At 39.8% G+C, this 13,254-nt stretch overlaps 1 protein-coding gene and 1 long non-coding RNA gene across 2 annotated transcripts; one reads left to right on the top strand and one right to left on the bottom strand.

Moving 5' to 3' along the window:
- Positions 1–1,328: 1,328 nt before the first annotated feature.
- Positions 1,329–5,832, bottom strand: LOC140340835 (uncharacterized). Its single transcript, XR_011922744.1, has 2 exons — positions 5,442–5,832; positions 1,329–1,891 (listed from the first exon to the last, which is right to left on the bottom strand). It is a non-coding gene; the product is annotated as an uncharacterized lncRNA (long non-coding RNA).
- On the top strand, positions 1,592–11,198 carry LOC140340834 (uncharacterized). Its single transcript, XM_072426250.1, has 3 exons — positions 1,592–1,715; positions 5,828–5,966; positions 7,086–11,198. Exon 3 carries the CDS (start codon positions 7,948–7,950, stop codon positions 10,789–10,791), a length of 2,844 nt encoding a protein of 947 aa, XP_072282351.1. The 5' UTR covers positions 1,592–1,715; positions 5,828–5,966; positions 7,086–7,947; the 3' UTR covers positions 10,792–11,198.
- Positions 11,199–13,254: the final 2,056 nt, after the last annotated feature.

A 13,254-nucleotide genomic window follows, 5' to 3' on the forward strand; every position in this document is an offset into this window, starting at 1 on the left:
ATGGGGGAAATACTATACTATACATATAAACCTGGGAGTCACAAATTGCTCAAGGAACCACTATCAACTTCTGGAGGAGCCCTGGTTGAGAAACACTGGGGTAATTGGCTCCCCAACTCTAACTTTGATATGCATGGCTACCATAAAACATTTTATTTTAGTATTCTCTGTGATAGGTGCAGCCTATTGTAAGGTTTTTGTCCATTTTTTTCTAGTAGAGGCTTCCTGGAGATTACTAGACAGGAAAACCACAACATATAGAAAAACAGAGCGTCTTCATATAATACAATTTGGACTTGGTGATCTATAACAATGTTCCAAGCTAAAATGAAAATCTGCTTCTGTCCTGACTTTAAGTAAACTCAATTTTTATGGTTCAATATTTACTCCATGGGTGAAGCTCGGAGTCATTTTTCATTTGTCGCCTCAGGCATTTGGTAACTTGTTTTTGCTTGTAGAAGGCGTCCAAAATTTGAATGACATAGTGAGGGGGTGTTTTAAAAATGGGGAATCCCTGATGGAAAGGGTTCGACACTTTACAATGAATACTGAGAAAATGGAACTGAAATTTTCGAAATGGATATAGGGGCTGAATTACTATGTGCCATAGAATGGTAAAACATGTAACTGTAAAACAATAACCGGGACTCCAAACAGGTACAGAAATAGTAATTGGAGCTGCTCTATATTTAATGTAACATTAAGGGGTATATAGAAACAATTCAACTATTCACATAGAAATTCATTCAACAAATGTGCTTGCTTTATAGTTCAGAGATGGATGAATGTATCTTCATTTACCTAAAGGCATTAAGCAGACATGAGTGAGCATCCAGGCACATCAGGTGTCATTCTCTTTTTGCCCATTAGCTGGTGTTGTGTTCATTTTCATTTACAAAGAACTGCACAAATATTTATTGTAAATAAAAATAAACACACCACCACCTACTGGACAAATACAGATTTACACCCCCTGTTCAAATCAATAGTACCTCTACGCATTACCACTTACATTCGCATAGTATGTTTTCCCATTCCTAGTTTTTTGGTACATTGGCCCTTCTCAGTTTGCACAATAAAACAAATATTTCTGCAAGTAGTGTCATTACCTGAACATGGCCGGGTATCAAGCCTTTGCAATCCAAAGCTCAGGCTGGAAAAATCAGCTGCTTCTCCATTCACTGTACATTCATGGGACTGGGGTGGGGAGACAACCTATAAATGAAAGTGAAAGTGCAGTAGAGGAAAGTTAAGTCCTCTCCCGGGGTACCCAGGGTTGTACTATAGGATTGTGTAAATTTCAGTGGGATACTAGGATATGACAGAGATTGACTTGATGCATTTATTGCTATCAATGTATGACAATGTTTTGTTTTTGGTCACATTTTTATATTTATATAGGTACATAGAAGCAGATATATTTGATAGTTACATAAGCAGTTACTGCTTCCTTCTTCCCCACAGTTGTGCAATACTGTTCCTTCTCATAATACAAAATATACACAATACACCTTTCTTTATAATACATTAAAAACTTTCTCACGCTACCACTTTATCTCCACTGCATGTGCACCCAGTGAAACCGACAGTCAGGTGGAAGAGCAGCATTGCTATTTAAATATAGCACCACTTCCTCAATTTCATTTCAAGGAGAAGGCAGCCGAGTGACAACACGCCACTGCATGAGACGCTGAGAAGTGAACAAGACATTGAAGGTAGGAGAAGTACATGAATGGGTCATGTGTGCATGGAGTATGTAATATTCTTTACAGCAGCCTGGTTACATTAGCAGCGCCTGACTCTTTCTCTTATGGCTTCAGTCTCCTTCCCTCCATCGTTTCTTCATCTTTTGGGTCAGATCAGTGGATTTATTCCCATAAATGAATATTGCCTTGAAAAGAGTAGAAGAAAGGGAAAAGTAAATGTGAAAAAGATTTAGAAATTGGGACTTTTATTATGATGATGATTTAGGTGTCTGCAAGGATGGAAATGTGCTACTTGCATGAGAATTATTTGATCTGTATGGCTGGGGGTGCAGAGTTTTTGATGCCGCAACATATTAACAATAAAACTTGCCCCTCTTTAAAAAAAGCTGGAATTGGGCAATAATGGAAAACAATAATCCCTGGTGATTTTGGGACTGAACCAACCAGTAGATATAAACTCTGTAGGTGGTGTAGACAGTGGGGGACATATGGTGGTGCTGCAGCACCAGAACCCCGGACCCTCCTCAGCCAAAAGAAGCCCCCATGATGGCCCCAAGTCTATTTGGTGAGGAAACCCCAAGCCCGTTCTGCACGGGTCCACTGTTGGCAGAATGTAGACAGTGCCGATTGGCAAGCAAGACACTAGAGGTGCCCAGAGCACAATTCTAGATCAAATCTTGTTGGATGGGTTGGGAATTCCGACCACCTATGGAATACCGTAGTTAAGAAGCTTGACCGGATTCAGAAATTTCAAGTTGGAATTTGTATTTTATTTATTGAGACTTACTATATATGTCAATGACTGGTATGGTCAGACCCAACCAAAATGGTGGTTGGGTGGGCGATGGCAGATGTCATCATCCAGTCAATGACAGGGATAGTAAAGTCAGAACTTGAGTACCAAGCCCCAATCCGAGGTCAGAAGAGCTCTGATCAGAATCAGAATTAACTCCAATTAGAACTATACAACTACAAAACATGTGAGACCACAAGCCATCGGCCAAGTCAGTAATCCCGACTCAAATGCAATCAAATATAACGTGTTAATGATAAGGAACGGTCATACTCGAGTGCATTAAGGAGATTCTGAGATTCCGGGGATGGTTTCAGATAAAATAGGGCCCCAAATGTGCAGCATTCTAACTCCCAGTATTTCAGCCATTCTGTGGCTTGGGGCCCTGGAGAAGGTGGTGGCCCTGGGAAATCACCCAGGTTGCTCCACCCCAAATCCATCTCTTTAACAGTTTAAAATCATACTATACTATACACACACAAGGCAAAGTAGCAAGCGTGCTGCACTGCAGATACCCTAAGTCAGACATGTCCAAAGTCCGGCCCAGGGGCCAATTATGGCCCTTGTTCAGATTTCTACCGGCCTGCAGCCTCTGTCATCACAGGTAATCCCCTACGTCATTATAGTGGGCGTGTCCTGTGTGGGACCCGCACGGACAACGCCTACTGTGATTCCAAGTACGTGCTCTGCACGGAGCCCCTGACACCAGACTCCGTGCACAGGGAATCCCTCACGTTACCCTGGTGGGCATGTGCTGTGCGGGACCCACACAGACCACGCCCACACTAACCCTGGTTAGTGGTCGGCCCCCACACATTTTCACCTCACCAAATCTGTCGCTCTTTGCAAAAAGTTTGAACACCCCTGCCCTAAGTTACCCCTGGTCCTATTTTTACCATGGTAAATCAATGCCAGGGATGAATAATGTTGGCTTTCTGGAAAACGAAAGTTGGGAATGCCTCTGGTGGGTGAGAGATCCGAATGCCCCTGTGCTCAGGCATTGCAGATCCTATTGAAGTCTTCAGCATTCAACACTTCCAGAAGTATTAAACACTTGCCCTGTCCTCTGTGCACTGTGGTTCCTACCACCTGCCTCTGGTGCATCAGTACAGCAGTGCCATGGGGGGTAGCGGGAGGAACCATGGAGTTCAGCAGGTGGCACAAGTATCAGACATGCCTGGAAGTGATGAATCCCAGCTCAGTTCAGGCTCCATAAATTTCTCCTGAGCCCCTTCATGTGACCTAAAGCTTAGGCAAAGATCACATGGTCCAACAGAAATGCCATGAAGAACAAGAACAGGGAGGTTTTCTGTTGTCTAGCAGAGAAGAACTGGGTAGGGCCACTTGGGATTTCAGTTCTGCAAAAGCTGAATTGTCATCAAAAGAGAATTTGTAGATTTTTGGCAGGATAAACCGGTGTTTTTTATACTGTGAAATGCATTGCTTGATGGAATGTACCGCAACAACCTTTTCCCTATACATGTCCTATCTAATGTCTGTAAAGAACAGGTTTAGCGTCTGGCCGTATGATGGAATGTATAGAAGAATCTATTTCAGGGGCTCACCAAACCCAGGAGAATGCAAACTCCGTGCTAACACCTTGAAAAGACAAGACAGAGATGTATTATTCTGAGTGATGTCAGAAAGCCAAAAACTTCAATGAGGGAAATCCCAGCCACCTACAATGCAATAATCAAACTTCTATTAACCATTTCAACTCTGGTACCTCTGTATACTGTAATGGCCCAAACAATTACTGGGGTCTATTGGTTTAATAAACTTTGCCACTTAAAGCAGATCTTATGTAGAATTATATATTATTACTTTAGTTAAACATTTTTCTGAATTCTTCTACTGAAACAAAAAGAAGTGGTCACACGACCATCCTCTGTATCTTGCTGTATACTATGTGCGGGAGAAGTCAGCAGATCACTGCAGGAACACCAACTCAGCCTCACCTAAAACACACATAAAGGCAGATACAAGGGGCGGCAAAAGCCAAGCATAGCGGCTGCTGTAATTTTTACTTTTTTTGTCTTTTACATTTTAAAAACTTTTTTCTTGTGCACATATAGCACCCAAAAAATGTCTGTTGAATGAAGGATAACGAATAGATCCATTCAGGCTAATGTTAATCATGTGCGAGTAGTTTTGAGAGGTAAAACCGTGTAAGGCCCCCGGTTTGGGACCAGGCGCCAGTTCTCTAATCTAACTCTACACTCTTTACCTATAGCAAGCTCACTGCTCAGCCTCGGGAGACTAGTTGCACCATTCAGGCCACACAGTTGCCCCCAGAACCTCTGTACATAAATGATGGTGTCTGGAAAAGGACCAATGGAGGTCTAGGAGCCCCCACAGCAGGACAGGGGACACAATGGGGTCATACACAGGTATCATTCCACCAAACAAGGTATTTAAATGTAAATTAAAGCAAAGTTGGGGCCACAGGCAAAGGTCAATCCAGGCAACTTACAATCAGAGGGTCATGAAACTGGCAGAGTCAGCAACAGGAAATGCAACAGATCATCACACCACAAGTAGGTCGCCAAGCTAAATGCTACAATAGGCAAGTGAAGTCAGGGTGCTGAGAAATTATAAAGGACCAGAAGCCAATGGCAGGGCAAGATCATAGCCAGGAACTAATGCACTCATTGGCTGCAGCACATACTCCAAAATTTTCATTCAGCTGCACAGCCACAAAATACGTGTTGGGGATGCTGAGATAGAACATTCACAGCTAAAGGAATACCGGGGATGCTTCAGACTGCAAAGTAGAGGACAGACAGCTAATTGCTTGATCTTTGCTGCTGACACCATCAGAGGGAATAAACAGAAGGCGCTTAACAGCGTTGGCTTATTGCATGCGATCTCCAGCCAGATAATCGTCTCCTAACATCACTGCTTACCTTATATTCGATTAGCGGTCACTGGCTGCTACTTACCCTCGTAATTCCTATGGAAGTGGAAGGGTCTACTTCATTTTTCACAATTTGCTTCTGTATTTTGACTTTAGTCTTTAAAGATATGAGCATTTTCTATTATGTCCAGATACACAAAACCATGGAAATGAAACTCTCCTTTTCTCGTGACTGTTTAGTTCTTTGTAAACAGGAATATTCCGTGACATGGATCTACATCCTAAATGCTCACGCTGTAGTTTCACATTTGTATTGGTAACAGTTGCTGTGGTTTTTCTTTCCTCTTTTTACTTTGTTGCTTTCCACCCTTCTTCACCACTTTGTAGTTCTCTTCTGGTTGCATTCTTACATTGATAATTTAATAAGAGAGGGTCCATTTTAACTTTCCATTTATTGTCCTTCGTTTCTAGCTTTATCCACTGGCTGATGAAGACATCTAAGATAGGGAACCATTATTCATCAAAAGACAATGATTATGAAAAAGGATTAAAATATTGAAGCGGAACCAATATTGGGCTCAAGCGTGGATTTGAATAGTTCAATCTTAAAGTATGTATAACCAACCACTAAATAAGTTTTAACATGTATATGTCAGTTTCAAAGTAATATATTTCTAAGTCTGTTGCTTCCATGAAAATAATACTTAGGGATCCCATCATGAAGGTTCTTGTGCAGATAATTCTTGTTGTAGACAGGGCCATATTTTTGGGTTGGGTTGGCAATCCAGAGTGACGGCATTTAGCGTTAGTATGGTACTTTGCCTAAGCAGTAAGAAGTAATGGTGTATTTATAAAGACTTCCCAACCCTTATATACTCATCCTATCTGTTCCCCCTTCCCCTTTCTGTTATCATGGGTATAACAGACCCCTTATTTCTCTATCTACAAGGCATGCTACCTGGATTATGCCATTATGCTATTGATATTGTCAGCCCCTTATGACAGTTACATTAAACCAGCTGAATTCAAATTAAAATATTGTTTAAAAAATCACACATAAAATAATTACATAAGATTACAAAAACTCATTGACTCTCCCTCCACATACATGAACATATACACCACCAGAAATATAATATATGTGTACATAAACCTCAATTGCATAATACAAATTAGGTTTCATTGCAGACTCCAGAGTGAAAGGAATAATTCTAGGTTCATTAGTTATGGTTAATTTTAAACGGATCTGTTGCAAAGGTTTTCAAAATGTTGCCTAGGAACAAGTATAATAGTTTTCACTGTATCATCATCTTTCACTGTTTTGCACATAATCTTAAGACTTGACTTTTGTGTGCGTTCAATTTTTTTGTATATGTTTTACTGTTGCACAGATATTAAAAAACAATTGCAACTACCTTCCCTATCCCCCTGGGTATTATTTATTTAAGGGAAAAAACCCTTAACATACCTATTTTCTGAAGTCCTCTAGCCATGAAGGAAAGGCATTCATTTTGGACTATGACTTGCTTAAGTATTGACTAAATACACTCAGTCCTAACATATTGTGAGCCTAGCTTGTATGAGGACCCCAGGCAGGTGTGTAAATTATTGATTCTCACCGGAATTGTCAAAGTAATGTAGTTCAGCCTTATGTTATTTTAGCTCTACACTGATGGTGTCAAATGATGACAAATGTAAAAATGTTCATTTCTCTAATTATCTCTTGTAGATTCCTTATCTCCAGAACTTCGAGGCTGTGGGTAGTAAGATATGATCAAGAACCTCCACCACTATCCAACAATAGTCAACATGGCTGCCACCAGTTGTTTCTTGGTTAATATATTGTAAAGAACCTCCACCACCATCCAACCTTAGTCAACGTGGTAGCCACCAGTTGTTTCTTGGTTAAGATATGACAATGAACCTCCACCACTATCCAGCATTAGTCAACATGGTTGACATCAGTTGTTTCTTGGTTAATATATTGTAAAGAACCTTCACCACCATCCAACGTTAGTCAATGTGGTTACCACCAGTTATTTCTTGGATAAGATATCATTAGGAATCTCCACCACCATCCAAAGTTAGTTAGTGTGGTTGCCACCGTTAATTCTTGGTTAATATATTGTAAAGAACCTCAACCACATATCCAACGTTAGCATGGTTGCCACCAGTTGTACCTTCGTTATAATATGATTAAGAACCTCCACCACCATCCAACCTTAGTCAACGTGGTAGCCACCAGTTGTTTCTTGGTTAAGATATGACAAAGAACCTCCACCACCATCCAACATTAGTCAACGTGGTTACCACCAGTTATTTCTTGGATAAGATATCATTAGAAATCTCCACCACCATCCAACGTTATTCAGTGTGGTTGCCACCAGTTGATTCTTGGTTAATATATTGTAAAAAAACCTCCACCACCATCAAACATTAGCATGGTTGCCACAAGTTGTACCTTCGTTATGATATGATTAAGAACCTCCACCACCATCCAACATTAGCACATGAACGTGGTTAACTCCAGAAAGTGATCAGTCATCCTACCTGGTAATCCTTGAGTTGTATTTAAAACAAAAAAAGGGAAAATGAAGTATTTTTGGCTCCAACTAGTTTTTGGACTTTTTTTCATATCACTTGTGACTGGACGTGGGTTTAGAAATTGCATTCAAAAATTTGAGCGTGAGGACAGTTTCATTTGTTTAAATCGTCTAGAGGTGACCATAAGTAAAGTGGTGTCGGATCTACCTTTGCACACACGGAATCTAAATATATCACGTAACACCATCAAAGAGCTGCCTTCCAATAGTTTTAGAAATTTACCCCACCTCCAGAATCTCACATTCGATCAGAACAACTTGGAGACTCTCAGCCCTGGAGCATTCAATAATCTGACTGATTTGCAGTACTTGGACTTGTCATATAACCGAATATACAATCTGTCTTGGGGGGTCTTTGATGGACTTATACAATTAAAACACCTCTATCTTCAGCAAAACTCAATTTCTTTCTTACATCCTGAGGTCTTCGTTCCACTTTTTAGTTTACAAAGTCTCAATTTGTCAGAAAACATTTTGTCCAATTTCTCAGAAGTGGTAAACTCCATCCAACCATTGCAGGAACTAAAGAATCTTATGTTGTGCAATAATGGTATCAGTATCCTAAATCATACTTCTCGACTTCCCAGCAATTTATCCCAAATTTTCCTTTGCAAAAACGATTTACAGGATTTAAAATGCCACCGAGACGTATTTGAAAACATCTCTTTTCTTGACCTTTCATACAATAAAATAACCACCTCCAGCATACAAAGTCTAGACCTTACTAAGGTTACTTATCTACACATAGCATCAAATCCTTACTTAGATGTACTAAAATATTTAGACAATGCCACCATTAAGCCTGAAAATATTGATTATTCTGGACTACATTTAAGCAATGTCACTAAATTAGGCCAACTATGCCACCATTTAAGAGGCAAAAACATGTCTAGTTTAAACTTGCTTGATAACGGAATTACGTATTTGCCACAAAACGCTCTTGAAAATTGCAGTCTTAGTGGCACGGTGGATTTATCAAGAAATCGACTCAAAGCTATTAATTGTTTACATTTTCTTAAACCCCCTAGACTAGAAACATTAATCGTGGAACATAATCTATTGAAACAACTCACAAATTGCAGAGAAGCTCCACAGTTTCCAAATCTTAAATCCATCTCATTTAGTTACAACAGGATATGGTCGTTGAATTATTATGCATTTGCCTTTTCTCCCAATCTTGAAGAACTGAAATTAAATATCAACAACATCCTTTTTTTGGATAATAATACGTTTTGGGGCTTACAAAGGCTTAAGTCATTGCACTTGGACAATAATTTAATAACTGATATATACAAGACCACATTTGCGGGTTTAAAACAGCTTACGAGTCTTAATCTCCGTAATAATCGGGTATCGGTTATTTTTGAGAACGTGTTTATGGATCTGACTAACCTAACGATCTTGGATCTTGGCGGTAACAAGATTACTCAAGTTAAATACGGGGCATTTAATGGTCTCAAATGCCTTTCTAAACTATATCTCGACAGAAACCAAATTACAAAAATCAGTGGGGACATGTTTATTGGTGTGGAGGCCACATTACAAGTTCTTGATCTAATGAGCAATCAACTGCATTTTGAATCATCAAGACAGTTTTCATCTCCTTTTGCAGAACTTCACAATGTCTACGATCTAAAACTTCAGGCCCAGCAACCATTTGGTCTAACCATCATCCCCAAAGGTTTCTTCAGGGGATTGACCTCCCTCAAAGCTCTTTATCTGTCGAATAATCGGCTTACACATCTAAGTTCTGATACATTTCATGGACTCAGCAGTTTGAGATTTCTCAGTATGGGAGAAGATTGCAACGGCATCCAAATTCTCTCACCTGGAATTTTTAGAAACCTAAGCAACTTGCAGATTTTAGACCTCGAAAACATGTGCCTACAGACATTGGACTCCAAAGTCTTTTCAAACCTTACCAGTCTCAGAAGACTTCAGTTGACAAAAAATGCTTTAAGTACAGTAAATGTTAGCTTTTTAGAAAGTATGACCAACTTGCAATATCTTGATTTATGGAAGTGTCCATTAACATGCACTTGTGATAATGAAAATCTAAGAACCTGGTTGAATAACTCCTCACCGCAGATTGTGAATCTCTATAATCTGACATGTGCCAATGACCCAAATTCATATTTTCATAATTTTGACATTCGTGTCTGTGATGTTTTTCTTAAAGAAATATTGTTTTGCTGTAGTTTGGTTGCAGTATTACTCTTCACGTTCATTCCAATCATCTACAATAAATCATACTGGCGATTACGATACAACTACTTCCTTTTCATTTCATGGCTGCACGAGAGATGGCATTCGGACAAAGATCTCTATAAGTATGATGCTTTTGTTTCCTACAACGCCAAGGATGAAGAATGGGTGTATGAGAAAATGTTACCGGTTTTGGAAAAAAGTTCATCCAATAGACTACGTCTTTGTCTTCACCATCGAGACTTTCAGTTAGGAAGGTACATCATAGACAACATCGTGGACAGTATTCACAGTAGTCGAAAAACTCTCTGCGTGGTGAGCAGGAGCTACCTTAAAAGTGAATGGTGCTCTTTGGAGATGCAGCTGGCTAGCTATAAACTGTTTGACGATTTGAGGGATGTTCTTGTCTTGGTGTTTTTGGAGAACATTCCAGACAGAGAGCTATCAACCTACCACCGAATGAGAAAGGTGATGTTGAAAAAGACTTACATTCAATGGCCTACAGAGCAGGACGCACAAAAACTTTTTTGGGCTAAACTCACAAAAGCTCTAAAGGGTTCCACCACAGAAGATGATGACGATTCCTTGTTAACTACTGAGGAACATACACCCCTTTTATCAATCTGACAAATCATTGGGTAAAGGGGGAGACTTGCAGCTACTAACCATGGGTCAACTTTTACTTCCAATCAAATTTCAGATTTAATAAAATGATCCTGATTCTGGTGGGAATTCACCGGAAAGTACAAAAATTGTATCCTGTATACAAATGATGAAATACATACAGAATTCCAGTTAGTTTCTATTTAAGAGGAGCATTCGGAAAGACAAATTCTCATACACACGTGTTCAGTGTTTCAGTACAAACAGGACAGGAAATGGTTCTAATGCTTCCAATTAGTTATCTTTATTGCAATTTTTGTTTAAAGGACATGTTAACTGTAAATATATATTAAGTGAGATGAACTAATGACAAAAAACTTTTTTTGGACATGCTGTAAAAATGAGCTATTAAAAATACCAATCCAAACACATTACTTTTTTCTAATTTAAAGTGGTGACTTTGAAATTTGGAATGAATACATACTAATAATTGAGTCAGCACAAAAGGTATTTACTTATTCTGATTCCCAAATTTCTGTTATAATTACAAGTATTGGTTTGCGTGTATCAAAATTATATAACACATCCTCCAAGCACTGTAATCTCTTGGTGTTTTAGCTATGCATAAAGAAGAACTAAACTTTCCAAACTCCCAACAGCGATAACAAGTTCAGGAACCTTTACCTTTCACCCCTGCACTATTGGACAGCCAATTATTATGTGCAGGAGTTACAATGTCCCCAGCATCCAGGTCTATTCCTAATGGTCTGGTGAATGGAGCTGGGCTCTACCCTACATGGCACAAGCAAATATCAAAATATCAGGGGAAAATAGCTTGTTTTGGCAAAAGAGGCTTTGCATGTCTCTGTTGCCAAAAACTTCTACCTCCTAGTGACTTTTGTTTTTTGAGTTTAGTTCTGCTTTAACAAACAAGAGGTAATTATGAATCAGTATGAAGTGTGAAGATATCACTGTTGGACATGTAATATATATTAAGTAACTGCTGACCTGTAACTAAACCTGTATTTTCTCAGGAGAAGATGCAGATCCATTTAAAAGATGATGAAGCTACCCACCTAGCTAGCCAGCTTTTGTGGCCCCCAAACCTGCCCTGGGCAAAAACAGCCTTTAACACAAAAACACACCATGGGAGTTGTTCCACATAGAGGAAACTATCAATAACTTCATTGAAAAATATAAAAGTGCCAAAAAGTGGAACATGTAAAAAAATAAATAATTCCTTACTAAATAAAAAAAAGCATGCAATAATTTACCCTAATGGCATGTATTACACAGTAACTGCATATATTGCATTGTAATGTGTTGGTGTATTTTGGCACAATGAGTAAATTTGTAAGCTAGGACCCTGGGTAAAAGTCAGGTCTGTAACCACAGAAAAACTGCCCATGAGAACTTGAAATTAGGTAACCAAAGTATACATAAAAAAGATAGCTTGGACAGACTTCCAGACCAAAATCTTAAAGCAACAAAAGAAATTGTTGGAGAGCTATCTGTGTCCTCATTGAAGAGATCTTCCTTTGCTTCCTGTCCTATAGTAAAACAAATATTATTCAGTAAGGTTGGCTGTAAGTCACTGAGGTTCTTTAGTGCTTCCAAGTAGGACTGTCAACTAAGGAGCCATCAAATGTCCACCAAGTTGCATTGCCTGTCACATGACCTTAGTACTGGCTTTTCCGTAGTAGATTTCGTACTCTAGAACTCTGTACATGTTGTACTGCAAGTGGTTACCCAATAACCCACCTGCTGACCAAAAAAATGAATAAGAGAAAGTTAGCTGAGATGATAGGTTGTTGGGGACACTACAGCAGGACTAGTCTGCAGGACATCCATGCGATCAGGGTGACATCATAGAAATGAGTGCCAGGGATGGCATTAGGCTGTGGGCACCCTCAGAAGGACCACTGTGAACTAGAGCAACAATTGTAGGGAGTTGTCATCAGCCCCTTCGATATCTATTGACAGCACCATTGTTTCCTAGTTTGGGTTACAGACTGCAAACTGCTGTGAGCTGCGGCAACACCTTGAGCTGTGCCAACTGAGGCCTGGACGCGGCATGAGATGCTGCACCGTACTTGTATAAATGGGGCATCTACAGCAACTATTAGTGACAGCGGCAGTACAATGCCACCCCTAGTATTCACGCTAGCCTAGGGTATGGTTTAGGTGACACCGGTCAAAACCCAAAGTTCATTTGTAGGTACTGTGGATCCAATAAGGTCCCAGGGTTAAGATAAACACCAATTTTGGAGGCCACAAGCTCCCTGCTCTTTGGCCCTGTTGGTATATTAAAGCCAAAGGGCTTCCAGAGAACATATTAAAGACCCATACAGGTACTTGAAGGAACCACAAATGGTGGTTTCACCTTACTGTCCAGTCAGTAAGCTGGGGTTGGTTCCTGACCAAGCTATATTGCAACAGTAAAGAAAGTAAGGCCATTAGTTTGGTCTCCGTAAAAGTTGCCTGCAT

This window comes from Pyxicephalus adspersus, chromosome 11 (assembly GCF_032062135.1).
Source record: "Pyxicephalus adspersus chromosome 11, UCB_Pads_2.0, whole genome shotgun sequence".
NCBI classification, from domain to species: Eukaryota; Metazoa; Chordata; class Amphibia; order Anura; family Pyxicephalidae; genus Pyxicephalus; species Pyxicephalus adspersus.